At 42.9% G+C, this 18,733-nt stretch overlaps 1 protein-coding gene across 1 annotated transcript in view; it reads right to left on the bottom strand.

Annotated features, from left to right (window-relative positions):
* The window catches only part of GRID1 (glutamate ionotropic receptor delta type subunit 1), a 1,081,869-nt gene that overhangs the window by 30,386 nt on the left and 1,032,750 nt on the right, over positions 1-18,733 (bottom strand). The window contains exon 13 of the mRNA XM_084841879.1: positions 562-728. Coding sequence (XP_084698005.1) covers positions 562-728 — 167 coding nt within the window. The remainder of the gene's footprint in view (positions 1-561; positions 729-18,733) is intronic.

Here is an 18,733-nt window from a genome sequence, read left to right as displayed (position 1 = left end):
GTGTTAATGCGCAAAACAAGTGTTTGGAAACGCATGTATCATGCAGGCGACACTCTTCAGATCGACAGCATTAACTACAGCTTCCTGCTGAGTAACCCCCCAGGTTTGTTGCTGTGCAATAGATAAAATGGTACTTACAGAAACATCTCTCACTGTTCCTGCCCTTGAAATGAGATTATTCATGTCTCACATTGATTATTCCCCCCTCAGAGGTCTTCACCCATTATTTTTCATGCATGCTATTGCTCGCTCACACAGTTCTGCATCCCTGAGCCAGCCCTAAATGGGGAAACACTGGGTTGCCTCTGGGGCTGTTGGCATGCCAAATCTGTGAAGGGTGTTCCCTTCCTCTGCCCCCACATTCCCATAACTCACCTGAATTGCCAAATAGGATGGGCCATGTTCTGGCCCTGAAGAAGGGACAGAACGAGAATACATTACTACATAGCAGAGTCATCCCCACAAAAAGAGTTCATGGACAAAGGTCTAAACACCAGCAAATAGGATTCTTGGCTTGATGATGATGGGAAAGTGGGTCAAGCCAGACTAGTTTTGCATTACCTTTGGGAGAAGAGGTCCCTGTAAGGACTGCCATGCTGGAGTGCTATCCCATATCCTTTGCTACTGATGCTGTTTCCAATTACTGTCACAGAACATTCATCGTCTGTCAACGCCGCATATTCCACTACTGCAACATCCCACAAGAATGCATAGTTGCCTTTCTTTGCCTGTAAAAACATCCACCAAAATAATTTGTTTAAAAACAAACAAACCTGAAGGTAGTTCTACGTCCTAAGTGTGTCCTTGTAGCACTTTAAGCACATCCTTGACTCTATGACAAAATTTTATAATTCCCTTCAAAAGCTCTCAGTTTCTGGAAACAGAGACTGTACTAATTTTAGTAAGAAAAGTAATTAAAATTCCAACAGACGTTTTGCCAGAGCCAGGACCTTCTAAATTCACCTCAAATGTGAAACATTTACTGGCAACATAGTAATATGTGAAATCACCCTGAAAAGATTAGCAGATTTGTAAAACATCGTTTAACTTATCTCAAAATTGCTGTAGAGATGTGAACCGCCCCCCCAGTCCTAAGAGATGTTGCTAATAGCATGATAATTCTTTTAAGTCCCCTTGAATTGAACAAATCCCCTTGAACAAATGTCTCAGATAAGCAGAACTCTCCATTCAAATCTGCTTTGGATGTCACTTTCGCTGAAATGTGAAGGCACCTCTACTACTGATCAGGAGCTCCCCCACCCCTTTGCCTTTGAATGTGGTTTACATAGACTCCCAAGGCCAAAAGACTCTCCAAAATACACCTCGGTTTATTTTGAGCAAAATAGTTTTTGAAAGTGACTTGGAGAGATAACATATCTACATCTCTCTGGGCGAGAGAAAGAGAGACAGAGTAAGTCAAATGCAAAGCAAATTTCATGCTTGTCAAAGGCATATAGTTCTTGGGGCTAAAGTAATTCCAGTTTCCGGCCCTACCACTTTAGCCAATTACAGTACTACTTCCAACCATTTCACCAAACCAATTAATTGGGTTTAGCCATGTGTAATAAAAGTAGCCACTTTGCGGGAGAGGAGAGCAACAGTTTTCCAAGATCATGTAAGAAAGTAATCTGGCCACTTGGCTCTTCTACCGAGGGCATGTTTACACACACGCGTGCGCGCGTTACCATAGCTGCTACTGAATCAGCACTGCAGCGTGCACTTTAGACATGCACAAGAACATCCGAATTGTCTTCCTAGCCAAACCAAGGACCATGTAGTCATGAAGATGATGACATTCCATTGTTGGTTGTCCCCATCATCTCATTAAACACAGAGATACTTTTTAACTTGCACATAAATGATCTGGAGTTAAGGGTGAGCAGTATTTAGAGTTGTTAAACTGAAAAGCGATTGTAAAGAGCCCCCAAAGGATTTCTCCATACTAAGGGAATGGGCATTAAAAAGGCAAATGTGGTTCAATGTAAGCAAATGTAAAGTGATGCATACTGGGGCAAAACACACACACACACACACCTAATTGCATATAAACATAAATGTTGATAGATTCTGCAGTGGAGGTGAGTGACAGGAGGGATCTTGGGGTCATGGGAATAGCTCAGTGAAAATGATCCTGTGTGAGGCTGCTGTGAAAAAGGCAAAATCCAGGTTGGGGTTCATTAGAAAAGGAATAGAAAACTGCAAATACAATAAGGCCTTTGTACAAATCTATGGTGTACTCACAGGTGCTGTTTGACAATAACAGTGAAAAATAAAAGAAGATTGTTTTTGGCTCAGCTCTACTATTTGGGTCAATTCTCTCAATTGCTTGTCAACAAATATGTGGTGGCTGTCCCGCATCCAGATCTAAAACCCAACAATAGAAGCTGAGAAAGAACTCCCAGGGAACGATGAGCTTGTTAATACTGATCCAATTCAGAATTGAGCCAAGGGGAATTTACCCATCAAGTGAGGAAAGTGTAATTGTTCTATAGTTACAGTTAGTTAAATTAACAAATTCAGCAACATTATTTAATTGTGAATTAACATTTGTAGTGTATCTTACTTTTTCAAGTGTAAGAATGAAGTGTGCTTCCAGTTTTATTTTAGAAAAAAAAATGTGCCTCAATAATCAGATTTTTGGGAAACAGTGAGCTATTCAAAGAAAGCTTTCATCTTGTGTCCTGGCAGAGGAAAGGAACCATATTCTCCCACTAGTTTCGCTTGTGGCTAATATTGACTTATTTTAGTACACACCTACACAACTCATCTGCAAATGTCAGCCTTAATTGGGATTCCAAACACTGACTGCATACTGTGCGCATGAAGAATGTAAATCATTTTCGTTAACGTAAGATGTAAGAAATGTCTCTGGATGGGAATTCAGGGGGAAAATTATCACTTTGCTTGGTTAAAGTAATCATTGACTTCCTAATGCATTTAAGCAATATATTTTTAAGTCCCTAGTGAATGTACAAAGCACAGTGGAACAGATGGCCTGCAGAATCTAATGCAAATAAATGAGTAATCATAAATGCAGGCTTTTGAGGTATTTAAAACAAGTTTAGATAATTTGTGTTGTCTCATCAGGTTCAGGGAAGCTGGAATGTTGAATTTGTTATTAAGTAGCAAATCACCAGTGACCCTCATTGCATATGGGTTGTTGTTGTTGTTGTTGTTTTTTCCTTTGGGGTGTTTTTGAAATTTGGTATTGCAGATCTACATCAGGGATTGTAGACCAAAGTAGATTTTATTGTAACCCCTTGACTGCTCCAAATATACACTATAATGTATATTTGTATTATCTGTGATCAATAGTGATGTTGTGCAGTGTCACAAATAGTGCTTGCTTACAACCTACACTCTGTCAGATTTGAATCATCCTTTCCCTTCGCAATCAACACCAGAATAGACAAAGCTTCAAGCTAATACGACTTTACTTTGCTAGAGCCTAGGCTCTCTACAAATGCAGAATCAAGAAAAACCCTCAGGCTGCTCCCAGGCTCTAAACGAATCAACAATCTCTAAGCACAGGAGGCGAACCAGAGGGAGAGAAAGTTGCTGGCAGTTTGGGGTATGAACCTCCTGGCCAAGCTAGCTTTGCAGTGATGCCCCTCCCCTAGGGTGGCTCCCTCCTACGTTGGCCTCCAAGAGTGGCTATCTGGGCAGAGCGTCTGAGCCTTGCCCCTAATCTTTCCCACTTTGCTTTGCAATGCATGCGTCCTAGCATCTCTCAAGTCACACCCCTCTTCCTCCTCCTCCTCGGAAACTGTTGTTCTCATGGTGGAGGAACTCAGTCTGGGCCATCTGTTGCTCAAGATCTTGGAAGGACTCTCTTCCAGCATTTTGACTCCCTCCCCAGCCTCAGATCTAGCTGCTGGTCCAACTCTGATTAGGGATGTACGAAACCCCTACCTGGCTCCATTGAGGGGCATCCGTGGTGGGGGGAAGGTGCACTGTCCCTCCGCCCAGAATCCTCCCCGGTCAGCTCCGCTCCATGGCGGCTCTGCGGAGCCGCTGGCCGGGGCGAGCCGCAGCCAGAGTTCCGGCCGCTGCTGGGCTGCTGTCTTTTGCACCCCTGCCTTTTTCCGTGATAGGCTACATAAATACTTACATAGCCTATCATGGCTTACTGCAAGGACGCAAAAGGTGGCTGCTACGATGGCCGCCATTTGGAGCCGCAGCAGCTCAGCAGCAGCCAGGAGACCAGCCAGAGCCGCTGCATCCGCTGCTGCCGCTGCTGCTGCCACCACATACGCAGCCGGGTAGGCTCTGTCCCGGGGGGATTCCGCGGGGTGGCGTGGGGGGAGGCCGTTCCACCACGGATTCCAGGGGGCCGGATTCTAAGGAATCTGGCCTCACTGGAGTCCATGGCGGAATTCTTTGACATCCCTAACTCTGATTCAGAATCGGAGCTGTCACACATCTCAAGACTCATCCCTGACATCCTTCATGCACCCACACGTTTCCTGGGTCTTTCAGGCCCAAATTCTGATGGGGAGGATGGAGTGCCTGGGACTCGCAAAGATGCCCCACATTATCCTGGTTCTTCAGTATTGCTTTATGAAGCACCTGAACTTTACTGTATTGCTAGAAGAATTCTCCTGGAAGTTGACCCATGCCTGTCTGTTGCTTATAAGCAAGCACACTTCATGGCAGTGCATAACATCTTTATTCCTCACTGGTGGGGATGTACAGAACCCCTACCTTTTGTTCTGGGGGGGGAGTTCTGCGGGGGGGGGAGGCGATCCATTCCTCCCCCCCGGAATCCTCCGGAGCGGCTCTTCATCAGCTGGATTCTGTAGACAAGCACTCCTGCTCCAGATCCTCAGCCGATACGGCAATGGGGGCTGCCATTGCCATTTTGCTTGGAGAAGGACAGCTGCAAATGGCATAGTGGACACCACTTGCAGCTGTAAAGCCCTGAGTTTTATGTAAATAGAGCCGTAAATGGCTGCACTTAGGTAAAACTCAGGGCTTTACAACTGCAAGTGGCATCCAATATGCCATTTGCGGCTGTCTTTCTCCAAACAAAATGGTAATGGTGGCCGCCATTGCTGTATCAGCTGAGGATCCAGAGCAGGAGTGCTGGTCCGTGGGGGATCCTCGGGAGGCGGAGGTGAGTGGTGCTGTTCCACCACAGATTCCGGAGGCCAGATTCTTTGGAATCTGGCCTCATTTGAGTCTGCGGCGGAATTCTCCACCATCCCTAATCACGGGGCACGTCTGTTAAGGCAACAGCCTTAAATTCCAATTTCCTGGTTTTGTGGAGCTTGAGCCAACATGAGATAGCCTTAACTCTGATCTTAAATCAGCAGGATTTTTGATCATTGAATTTCCCTGGTTTTTAAAAAGGAAATGTATTATTACAGTGTTCTGGAAAAAACTAAAAAGTAAAAACCAAAACACAAGTCATTAACTGAGCAGTCATGTACAAATGGATATGTCCCTATATGTTCAGAAAAGCTTACTTCTGAGTAAGCCTGCACAGGATTGCTGAAGCCTAGCTTGTAGGATTTTGAGCATAACCTTGCTGGTATGTGAAATGAGCACAATTGTACGGTAGTTTGAACACTCTTTGGCATTGCCCTTCTTTGGAATTGGAATGTAAACTGACCTTTTCCAGTCTTGTGGGCATTGTTGAGTGTTCCAAATTTGTTGGCATATTGAGTGCAGCACTTTAACAGCATCATCTTTTAGGATTTTAAATAGCTCAGCTGGAAAACTGTCATCTCCGCTAGCTTTGTTGTTAGTAATGCTTCCTAACTTGACTTCACTCTCGAGGATGTCCGGCTCAAGTTCAGTGACTGCACTATCATGGCTATCAGGGACATTCAGATCTTTCCTGTATAGTTCTTCTGTGTATTCTTGCCACCTCTTCTTAATCTCATCTGCTTCTGTTAGGTCGCTGCCTTCTTTGTCCTTTATCATGCCCGTCTTTGCACAAAACGATCCCTTGAGATCTCCGATTTTCTTGAAAAGATCTCTAGTCTTTCCCATTCTATTGTTTTCCTCAATTTCTTTGCATTGTTCATTTAAGAAGGCCTTCTTGTCTCTCCTTGCTGTTCTCTGGAACTCTGCATTCAGTTGGGTATATCTTCCCCTTTCTCCCTTGCTTTTCGCTTCCCTTCTTTCCTCAGCTACTTGTAAGGCCTCATCAGACAGCCACTTTGCTTTCTTGCATTTCTTTTTCTTTGGGATGGATTTCGTTGCTGCCTCCTGAACAATGTTACGGACCTCCATCCATAGTTCCTCAGGCACTCTATCAGGTCTAATCCCTTAAATCTATTCCTCACCTCCACTGTATATTCATAAGGGATATGATTTAGGTCATACCTGAATGGTTGAGTGGTTTTCCCTACGTTCTTCAATTTAAGCCGAAATTTTGCAAGAAGCAGCTCATGATCTGAGCCGCAGTCAGCTCCAGGTCTTGTTTTTACTGACTGTATAGCGCTTCTCCATCTTTGGCTGCAAAGGACATAATCAATCTGATTTCGATTATTGACCATCTGGTGATGTCCATGTGTAGAGTCGCCTCTTGTGCTGTTGGAAAAGAGAGTTTGCTATGATCAGCGTGTTATCTTGGTGAAACTCTATTAGCCTTTGTCCTGCTTCATTTTGTACACCAAGGCCATGCTTGCCTGTTATCCCGGTGATTTCTTGACTTCCTACTTTGACATTCCAATCCCGTATGATGAAAAGGACAGCTTTTTTTGGTGTTAGTTCTAGAAGGTGTTGTAGGTCTTCATAGAACCGATCAACCTCAGCTTCTTCGGCATCAGTGGTTGGGGCATAGACTTGAATTACTGTGATGTTGAATGGTTTGCCTTGGATTCGTACTGAGATCATTCTATCGTTTTTGAGATTGTACCCCAGTACTGGTTTTCCCACCCTTTTACTGTATGAGCCCTACTCCATTTCTTCTAAGGGATTCTTGCCCACAGTAGTAGTTATAAAGGTCACCTGAATTAAATTCGCCCATGCTTGTCCATTTTAGTTCGCTGATTCCCAAGATGTTGATGTTCAAACTTGCCATCTCATGTTTGACCACCTCCAGCTTACCTTGATTCATTGATCTGACATTCCAGGTTCCTAAACAATTCTGTAATTCTTTACAGCATCGGACTTTCTGTTCACCACCAGACACATCCACAGCTGAGTGTCCTTTCGGCTTTGGCCCAGCCGCTTCACTCTTTCTGGCACTACTTGGAAATTCCCTCTGCTCTTCCCCAGTAGTATATTGGACACCTTCCGGCCTGAGGGGCTCATCTTCCAGCATCATATCTTTTAGCCTTGTGATACGTTCCATGGGGTTTTCTTGGCAAGAATACTGGAGTGGGTTGCCATTTCCTTCTCCAGTGGACCACATTTTGTCAGAACTCTCTGCCATGACCTGTCCATCTTGGGTGGCCCTGCATGGCATAGCTTATGGCTTCACTGAGTCACGCAAGCCCCTTCACCACAACAAGGCAGTGATCCATAAGGGGAAAGCAGAGGATAGAAGGGGGTAAAACTTAGTCTCATTTGAAGGGATAGAACACCCCCCACACACTCAATGCAGGAAGCCTGATTCCCAGGCAGTCACCCATCCAACTACTGACCAGGCCAACATGAAGCTTCAAATCTTCGAAGATGCCAGCAGCGCCCCCCCCCCAAACGCGAATGCTGGCTGCCGCCGCCACTGCCCCTCTTCCTCGCGCCAGCTGTCAAGGGCTGGTGCGGGGAAAAGAGCATTGGCAGACACCCCCCAGCCACTCACCCTGGCTTCCAGTAGGTGGGGGGGGAGAAGAGGATAGGTACCTACTTCTTCTCCCCAGCCCCACCTGCTACAGTGGAGGTGGCAAGGGACAAGCTGGTTGTTTTCCCTAAGGCCAGGAAAACATGCAGACAACGTGCAGTGGGCATGGAATCAGCAGAAACAGGAAGAGTTTCTGCTCCTCCAATGAGAGCTGCCATCTTTAAGAGCACCAAAACAGCAGAGCGTCTGAGCATGAACCAAGCTCGTGCATTGGATGAAGCACCGCAGTGGGGAAAATGGCTGAGTGCGGATAATCACGTTCTAATGCGAGAGTGTTTAACCCGATAGGACACTGAATTCATTGCGATGGCGGGCGCAATGTAGGTCGGCCCTAGATGCAACAGAACAAACCCTGCCTGCCTGTGCCAGTTATTATGGGATATGTGCCAGAGTTTGGCCACTATGCATTCAAGCAGTAGGCCTTGTACTGCCTAGGAGCCACCAGTTCACTCTGTCTGTTGCAGAGGCAGTAAAGGTGGCTTTGGTTGTGTTTCGCTAAATAGAGACAAAACCCAGTAGCAAATGGAAGCTGAGACACAAGGTTGCATCAGACATGTTTACTTCATCTATTTTGTATCTGTCTCTTGCTTCAGGGTTTTTACTGTCACCAGATCTCTTGAGCCTGCAATCTGCTGACAGGAATGAATGATAGCCCATATCTACAGTATGTCTCCTGTTTGCACCATAGGTGCTTGGGGAAATATTATCATCTGCAGGCATTCCATTTCCATTACAAGGCAATGCCTGAAGAAGAACAGTGCCTGTTCCAGCCTCTGCTATACACAAGCCACACGGCTGTGTGGCTGAGGCAGAATTTCTCTCATTCTGACAAACTTTCCAGTTAAGTCACAAAGCAAGGCAGCAATGAAGTTTTTGACCATGTTGCCTTCTCTCTCTCTCTCTCTCTCTTTCATATTAATGGCAGTGCAGTTCTGAGGGCTGCACTGAGTATAAAGTACAAGAAAGTAATTAGGCCACAATCCAACACAGGGATAACACTTAAGCCCCTTAAAATCCATGGTCTTAAGTGTGCCTAACTCTGTGTTATACGGCAGCCATTAAGCTTACTGGGTTTCTCAGTATCAATAATACTTCCCCCCCCTTTTTTTTTTAGCTTAGAAGGCTCTGCCTTGCGCCAGAAAAAGAGACCATTGTCAACTACTCTCTGAGAGTTGGAAGATTTAGCATTAAATAGAAGATTAAGATTCAAAATTATAATTTTGTGTGTGTGTTCCTGTGTGGTGTAGTGGCAAGAGTGTTGGACTGGGAGCTGGGAGATCCGGGTTCTAGTCCGCACTTGGCTATGAAAGCTCACTGGGTGACTTTGGGCCAGTCACACACTCTCAGCCCAACCTACCTCACAGGGTTGTTGTTGTGAGGATAAAATGGAGAGGCGGAGGATAATGTAAGCCGCCTTGGGTTCCTTGCAAGAGGAAAAAAGGCAGGATATAAATGCAATAATAAAAAAATAATAAATAATACATAAATAAAAATTCCCTAACAGCTCTACCAAAACATCACAAAAGCAAAATCTGAAGCAAATTTGGCAGATTCTTCTCTAGGTAAAACATTTGAGGAATTTAGAAGGATGCCAAAAAGTTTCAATAAGTCTTTTTAGGCCATCAGGTTTCACGCATCCCTAACCTTAATCTCTAAAAACCACACCGAAAATGGCTTTCTTTCATCAGTTAGCAGTGTGATAGTCTTGGAGAAACCTTTTTAATCCCTCTCACCCTCTGAAATAGAGATTTTCTGTAAATTATCGCCTTGTGATCAAAGATGTGCTTGCCATCTCAGTGCAGTGAATTTCATATGCATGTTGGTGTTAGATCAGATCTGACAGTGAGATAGCATAATTTGCAAAATAAAAAGGGGTTTTTTTATTTACTGAGAAAGTCTTCAGATAAACAGGAAGCAAACCCTTTCATGCTGTTTCTGTTAAAGATTTGTGAAATGATGGCGGATAATATAAGAAAGGCATGAGATGTCATCCCAAACTCTAAGGCTGATGTAACAGTTTGCAAAACAAAACCACGTGGAAGCTGAGAAGCAAATTTGCTCCCTAAATCAATCCAAAATATGAAACCCATGGGAGAGGTCGAGGATTTGCAGGGGCAAACAGTGGTATCTACAGAGCAAGATAAGAAAAAATAAAAAGAAACCAAAGCTCAACAGGTTCAATACTTCTTACATCAGAACCTCTCCTGGTATCAGAAAAAGAAATGCTGAACAACTGAATCACCTGAATTTCACACTAATTTCTTGAAGCTCATTTTGAAGAATCAGCTTTAGAAGGTATGACAGCTGTTAGTAACATTACTACTAGTTAGCAATTATATAGAGGGTTTCTTTTTCAAAGAACCTCATATAATATCAGCAATCCACAGAACAACCTTGCAAGGTAGCCCAGTGTTATCATCATCTCTGTAGTGCAGATGAGGGGCTGACGCAAAGAGGGAGTGGCTTGCCTAAGACTACCTAGGGAGCATATGGCTGAGGCAGTATTTGAACCCAGAACTTCCTTGCTCCCACTGATATACTTTTTCAGTGCTGAACATCAGTTCTTTCAGTATGAAGACAGTTCTGCAATACATTTGCAGGCAGCACGTGCAGCATGTGTGTGTATGCACAAGTGTCTAAAAAAGTACATAAGGATAAACTTTACTCTGTTCTAAATAGACACAGTTCAGGTACTCCATTAAGAAACAAATTATAAAGCACGAAGCAAGGCAGATTCAAAGCTGCATGACTTATGCAAAGACATAAAACAAGTATTTTTAACCTTCTAGATTTATTGAAGAGTTCACACAATATTTAAGGTCCACCACTAGATACATATTTACATATGCTTTCAAAATGTGTTTCGTAAAAGTCCCCTCATGAGACTGTTATGGAAATTTACTGAGAGTGAGAGAGAAAGTAGATTGTAAGAGTTGTACAACAGTGAAATGTTTAGAAGATTTCTAAGGAGCGATAAAGAATAGGAATTTTTAATGCAGATAATATTGTTAGTGAAATGTTTATCGATATTAGAAGCTAGACCTGCTAGACCTGTTTTGGTAAATTGTGAAGCAGTAAAGTAAATCTTGTTTGTAGGTAGATGAAACAATCTGGAACTAGTTAAGCTGGCCAAATACTAAAACATTTTAAACAATACGGTGTTGCAGGAAATTCATTAGGAATGAACCTTTGAGAATGCCTAACCATATTTATTGTTTCAACTATTCAACGTGCATTAGTCCAGACATTTTAGGGGGAGAAAGATCTAAAGCTCAATGCAGAGTAGACAACCATCCTGGGTACAAATGAATTTGTAGAAAGAGTATCAGGATCATGCTCACTGGCACCACCCCTGACCTCCATACTTTCACGGTGTCATTTGCACAGAGGCCTACCTATATAAGTTACCTGCCCATGATGCAGTCCCTCCTTGCTTGCGGAGCATGGACTGTGTGTAGGGTGGACAGTTACGGATCACCAAAAATGAGGACAAAAGAGGACAGACATTTGCATAATATTTGCATATGCTGATTTATATGCAAATCTAGAAAATTAATATTAATATTAACATAGAAATACAGTACATCTCACTAAAGTGTGTGACCAGGTGACCTGTATTTCTGCCTGTTCAGTTCAGGTGCTAAGTGTTGAGGGGCAACAGTTCTTATGGTTCTTTATCTTTAAACCAAAATTGGACAGGGCAGCCCTTCAATTAGAGGACTGTCCTCTGTAAAAGAAGACACATGGCCTGGAAGACTACATGCTCTTAGGCATGTAGACCACTGTGCAAACAGGGCCTTAAATACATAGAGATCAGGAGTGGGCAAAGCAGGTGTGCTCCCAATCCAATCCTCCACCTCACCTCTTAATTTAATCACTGGCTAGCCATCACATGGTTTATGTGTGAAGGGACATTTATATTATTCAAGTGATGATCTGCAAAGTTAAATAGGGGAAGGATGTGGAAGAGATGTAAACTTTCCCCCTTGGCATACCTTGTCCCAGCCACCATCTCTCCCTCAGCCCCACCATTACCTGAAAAAAGCAAGGCGATGAGAGGGAACCTCATCTAGTCTTGTAAATCTCTGCCTTGCACATTTGGGATATGTAAGTGAGATGTAAGTTGGAGGATGGACTTTGGCTGAGCATACCTCCACGCATGAACCTATCATGGGGGTCTGAGTTGACTTAGTTTGGGCTTGGAAAGGGCACAGTGAGCCTTCAACGATTGGCAGGGAGTGGCAGTTGCCTGAGCCACAGGAAAGAAATGGCAAATTTATCACACTGTATGCATAGCTAAAACCAGGAAGAAATGTGTCATGACCAGTATTATATTGGAATTCAAACATAGTAATAGGAGCTCCTCACCAATGTCAGTGACAATTTGTTTGCACAGGACAGCTAATTTCTGTGTTTCCATAAGGGGAAAGCAGTGATTTGGTGAGACTCTATTTGCAGTACAAATTAACTCTGGAGATGAGAATCAAATGACACTGCCAGTATTATCCTACAAAGTATTTCTGTCATTGAGCAATTTACAGTGGAAGTGATTTTGTGTGGTTTCTGTCAACATTTGAACAAGTTGTGCTTTGAAACAATAAGATACGGTAATAGTGATTGAACAGCCTGGCCCCAAGAAAAAGGTGTTACCAAACCTTATAGAAATAGGTGTTTCTTCCATTGCCAAATCAATGTTCTAGGAACAAGTGAAAAGAGAGGAAGTGAATCAGCCTCCGACCTGATTCATAGTTTCCAGGAGCAAGGTATGAATTGCTTCCCTGCAGCCACACGAGAGTGAGCTGGAGTTTAACATGTCATCCAAAGCCACTAAATATTTCTGCTCTACATATGTATACATTGGGTGCCAGTTGGGTTACATCTGTATAGAGGAACTGTGCAGGCTGGATGAATGACCTGTCAGCTCCCAGATGTGTGAGGGACATTGACTGGGTGTTGCACTTGATTGCACAACCATAAAGGGAAGGGAACAAAAGCAGTGGTTTGTTTGGCTAGACAAGACTAGAGGATGTACAGAACCTCTTGAGAAATTATACCAAACTTCTTCTTTTTGAAGAAAAGCCTCAAAGAGAGCTTCGGCTATTGGGCGGTATAGAAATAAATAAATAAATAAATAAATAATAAAAAGGTCTTTTTTAATTCCTTTGCTTGACATTTCATAGGCATTTTGCCTAAAGAGCATCTTTGGATTATTGACTGGGTGGGTGTTTGTGGTGGGTGGGTGTGTGGGTGTTTGTGGTGGGTGGGTGGGTGAGAGATTGCAGCCCCCAATTTTTCCTCCTCTTTCTAGTTCATAAAGCCCTTTATAGGATAAGTGCAGGATTATATATCCTGAAAAAGCTTGGAGTGACTTACTTGGAGTACTTAATGTTAGCTGGTCAGGTCCACCCTTGCTCCACTTAATATTATATACTACTGCATCAGATGCTTCCAGCCTATATTGTAGGACATGACTTTATGTGCATCAGGGAGTTGTCACTCACAAGTGGGTTTTAAAAATGCCCTACTCTATCAAAAGCCGGTGGGGATCAGCTGAACTTGAGGTGGTCCCCCATTGGGAACTGGATTTCAGACTCATCACAAGCTCTGTGCTTCCCCATTGCTTGTATGGAAGTCTCCAAAGAAACATCCAGGGACAGGTAGAAAAGCCTTACCTAGTCTCATGCCTTTTAAGAAAGGGCAGTACAATGCAAGAAGCATTGCCTAATGCAGCTTTCCCCAACCGGACACCCTCTGGATGTGTTGGACTACTGCCTTGGGGATCCTGGGAGTTGCAGTCCAGCACATTTGGAGAGTACCTGGTTGGGGAAGGCTGGCATAATGGGAAGAGGAGGAAGCTTCCTCTGGGTAGTCAACATATCAAACAAAGAACAGTATGAATTTGATCATGTTATAACTCTTCTTTGTTATCGTTTGTATTTATGAATCAATGCAAGATGAAATGTTTTCCTTTTTTATCTACTGGGACTTTCCTCTGTAATAGCAAGAGAACAAATAAATAAAAATATTTTTTAAAAGAGAGAAAGAAAAGAAATTTTTTTTAATCTGATTGCATTGCATTTTTCCATTCATGGTAATATTTCCCCTATTTCATTTGCTAATGTTGGTTTTGTTCTGAAAAATGCAATTTCTAGACATTGTATTCGACATGAGCAACTTGTCTGTTTATTGGAAGAGCTCAGTGAGCTGTGAAGAGTGACATTTAAAATATGAACATTATATTTTATTTGACAATGTTATTAAATATTAGACCTTGTTTATGCCAGGGTTTAATCATGTAGCAACCTAGGTCAGCAAGGTTTTGGAACAGAACTAGTTTCCACTTCAGGTTCTTGGACAAAGCTGATTGAATTAAATAATTTAAAAAGCCATTCATGCCATAAAATTAAAAATCAGACTTAATTTGACAGTGTTATTATCATATAAATTTAAATCACTTTCCAACTCTACAGTGAATCCCAACATGATGTAAATTGGTATTCTAAACAATTTGCCAATGTGATGCTGAAATAATGTTAAATAAATCTATAATAAATGTTTGCGTATTAGGTATATAAAATAGTGACTTTATATGCTTATGACCTCTTATGAGTTCAGCATCTGATATAATAAAAGGGTGTTAAACAGTAATATATGCAAGTTAAAATTGCTGTTAAACTCTATGGCCCCAATCCAACAAAAAATGCTCATAGCAGCTGAGGCTGTATGTGCCTAGCTCAGTAAAAGAAGCTGTAATCTCATGATCAGCTGTTTGCCAGGAAAAGGGGGGGAGGGGTCTGAAGCTGAAGCTAAACAACTTATTGGCCAGGGAGGAGAAAGGAAGGAAGAAAGAGAAAAGTGCTGCCCTGGCTGCATGATGGGCCTGGGGCATCATATACACAAGTCCTCATCTAGCTAGGGCTACACATGCAGAAACCTATTTCCATGGAACAGTAGTTCCTAAAAAAAAAAAAGTATAAGAATGTCATTTTTTCTGGCAAAAGATGTGAGCATGCTCTGTTTGCAACTCCAATTGTAAGCATGAGCACATGTTTGCGAAAGATGTTTGGAAATGGTTGAACATGTGCTCATGTTCAATTTGCGTGACTTTCCCTGTTCACTTTGTGCAAATTTCCCCCATAGACGGAATAAGCCCCACTTTAGTCTGTGGAGAAAATTTGCACAAATTTCACATTCTCTTACCGCTCGATTTGCACAATGTTCCTATTCACGCAGAACAAGCAGTGATTGCAAATGGGAGTCAGGCATGAGATGAGCGGCAAGCCAATGTTCAGAGAATCCTGGTAATCGCTAACATTGCTAGATGGATTGGGGTATATTTGTGAATTGCCACATTTATGTGTATTAAGGAAATTTGTGATGTAGATGTTTTCCATAAGGAACCTTAGTAGTTGTACTCCTTTGTGTTGCCCCAACATGACTGTTGTACTGCAGGATATTCAAGTAAAGTCAGTCAGCTTAGTTCTCCCCCTCCCCCGCCCCGTTATTAGAAAGGAAAACAGTGAGGATACACTAATGAGAAAATCAACTTAAAAGTTTGAAGCTGATGTACCTGACCCAGAAAGACCACTGCTAATTAAAGCAATATCCCTAGGCTGAAGATGGCAAGGCAGGTAGCAAGTGAACTAATCAGCGGGCATATGTGCAGAAAGACATGATGTGAAGTTCATCAAAGCCAATGGGGGATTCTAACGAAGTTCAATGATGCAAAAATCAAATTTATGATACAGAACACTTTCAAGAGCCTCACAATGTATGAGACATTCACTACCTACTCGCTCACTCTTCCAAGCAGATATACATGTATAGTGTCTACTGGGGCTGGTGTATATGAAAGGTATACATCTTCTTTGGCATGTGATCTGAATGATGTACTCTTTGTACTCAGGTAAGACGTTTTACACATATATGATGATGGGTCAAATGGCATGCTTGTCACTCCTTATCATTAGATTAGGAATGTTAAATATTCAGTCAGTGGCCTGAACAGTCTACTATACTGTCATTATTATTCACTTCAGAACAATCAGGACACTAGAATTGCCAGTGATGTTTTGATGAAAACAAGGGATTTCTTGGATTCCTCTTCAGGTAAAACATCTGAGAAACAAACTTTCAGAGAACCAAAAGTTTCAGTCACACTAGCAAAATTTTTCAAAGGGTCCACATCTCCCAAGGTTGCTACCATATTTCACCTAAAGCAAAACATATTTGTCTGATAAATATTGAGGGAAGGCAAAACTATTTTGATAAAACAAGTGAAATTTCTCAATGGGTGGGTAGCACAAATCTAGGCTTTGTAGTGAGTGGTTGAACCACTTTGTGGAGCCTGAAGCAATGTGTCATAAACTATTCTAAAGACAGTTCAATAGCTGGGCATTTCATATTCAAATAATAAGTACTCCAACAAATATTCTTGGCCAAGGTTATGGACTTTCATAGTTCATTGTGAGCATTTATCCCACAAAGTTCCTCCTAAACTGATGTGTATGGAAAGGTGATAAAAATGTTATTTATTTATTAATTACATTTCTATACTGCCCAATAGCCAAAGCTCTATGGGCGGTTCACAAAAATGAGCTACTGATGCATATTCCATTTTTTAAAAATCCAAGTACACTGTTTTACCACTCATATCCATGTTCAGCTTCTTTACATGCCTACTAGTCTACTATTAAAAATATAAAGTTGGTCCTATGTGGCAGTGACAGCTATAACACAGAGAAGTATTATTGTGGATGGAGTGACAGCTGAGACAGATAAGACTTGGAAGACTCCCTGAGGTATTACTACATATAAACTCCCAATGTAAAATCAGTGCAGCTGGTTAAACACAGTTGAAGTCACAGGATTCTGGACAAATGGCAGTTCATCTGGGATGTGTCAAATTTGCCCAGTTTTCCCCATCAAAATTGTTTAAATGATATCTGTATGTGCTAAATGATCCAGGAATAAAGTGTTAGAGCTTTGAACATAAGATAAGCCAGTGATGTAATTCCTTCCCAATTTTAATCATTCAGAAAAAGAACAGACATGGAAAGTCATGCCTACTCTATACTATAGGCACATGGAATATTAATTTACAGATAGAGGAAGGTGTTTGGGAATTGCCCCTTCACACACTTCAATTGCAACAACCCTCAGAGCAGGGAAGAGATACATAAAAAGGTGACACATGTAGGAAACTACAGTGATGGCAAGAAGCACAACACTCATTAGGAATTTAATACAAGACCGCTTGTCGTCTCTGGAAGTATGAATACAGGTCACACATACTTATTATAGCTCATCATCAGTTGCAGAGTTTGACTAGGGATATGTAAGAAATTTGTTCCATCAAGTTTTTATACAGATTTACCAAATTTGTATCTCCTAGACCTGAATGCAGACCCGAACGCAATTTGTTGTTGATGTTGTTGTTCAGTCGTTCAGCCGTGTCCGACTCTTCGTGACCCCATGGACCATAGCACACCAGGCCTTCCTGTCCTGCGCTCTCTACCGGAGTGTGCTCATGCTCAAGTCCATATTCATTGCATCAATGATGCTATCTAGCCATCTCATCCTCTGCCATCCCCTCCTCCTTTTGCCTTCAGTCTTTCCCAGCATCAGGGTCTTTTCCAGTGACTTTTCTCTTTGCATTAGGTGGCCAAAATATTTGAGCTTCAGCTTCAGTATCTGTCCTTCCAATAAGCAGTCAGGGTTGATTTCCTTTAGGGTGGACTGATTTGACCTCCTTGCTGTCCAGGGGACTTATAAGAGTCTTCTCCAGCACCACAGTTCGAAAGCATCAATTCTTCAGCGCTCAGCCTTCCTTAGAGTCCAGCTCTCACAGCCATACATTGCTACTGGGAAAACCATAGCTTTGATTATACAAACCTTTGTCGGCAAGGTGATGTCTCTGCTAGGGATGGCGGAGAATTTCTCCCCGAATCTTCGGGAGGCCGAGCGCCGACGAATTCAGCCCCCTGAAGTTGGTTGGGAAATTCTCCGCTGGCCCCCCGCCCCCCCCGGGACAGGACTTACGTTCGGCGAATGTCCCTCTCGGCGGCGGGTCCCGGCGGCGGTTCGGCGCGGGTGGGGGCGGCGGCCGGTCTCCCAACTGGCTGCCGCCGCCACCATTACAAAAAAAAAAAACTAAAGTAAAAAAAAAACAAACAGCTGTGATAGGCTAGGTAACGATTTACGTAGCCTATCATGGCTAGATTTCCAAAGTCAGCCATGATAGGCTACGTAAATCGTCACGTAGCCTATCACAGGTGACTTTGAAAAAAAAAAAAAGCACGTACGCAAATGGCGGCGCAAATGGGGCGCCGCCATTTGTGTTCCTTATTTTGGCACGTCTAGTCTACGCAAAGATTTACGTAGACTACGGTGAAAATAAGGGAACGCTATTTGCGTTGCCCGTATTTTCGCCGTAGTCTACATAAATCTTTATGTAGACTAGACGTGCCAAAATAAGGGCCCATGGGCGCCGCCATTTGCCTACGTGCTTTTTTTTTTTTTCCTAAAGTCACCCGTGATAGGCTACGTGACGATTTACATAGCCTATCATGGCTGACTTTGGAAATCTAGCCGTGATAGGCTACATAAATCGTCACATAGCCTATCACGGGGTCTTTTTTTTTTTTACTTTTTGTTTCGTGGCCGGGGAGACGAGGCGCTTCTCCCCGGCCTGAATTTCGGCCGGGCAAGGCGGCACGCCTCCCCCCCCTCGCCTGAACTTCGGGGGGAAAAGCGAAGCGCCTCCCCCCCACCGCGAAGCCAAGCTGAGAAAAGGTAAGTGACTTTCGTACATCCCTAGTCTCTGCTTCTTACTATGCTGTCTAGGTTGGCCATAGCTTTCCTCCCAAGGAGCAAGCGCCTTTTAATTTCATGGCTACAGTCACTGTCTGCAGTGATTTTGGAGCCCAAGAAAATAAA

The sequence above is a fragment of the Heloderma suspectum genome, chromosome 3 (assembly GCF_057233095.1).
Source record: "Heloderma suspectum isolate Gila_16-S chromosome 3, 16-S_ref, whole genome shotgun sequence".
NCBI classification, from domain to species: Eukaryota; Metazoa; Chordata; class Lepidosauria; order Squamata; family Helodermatidae; genus Heloderma; species Heloderma suspectum.
This window is presented reverse-complemented; position numbering and strand designations above follow the sequence as displayed.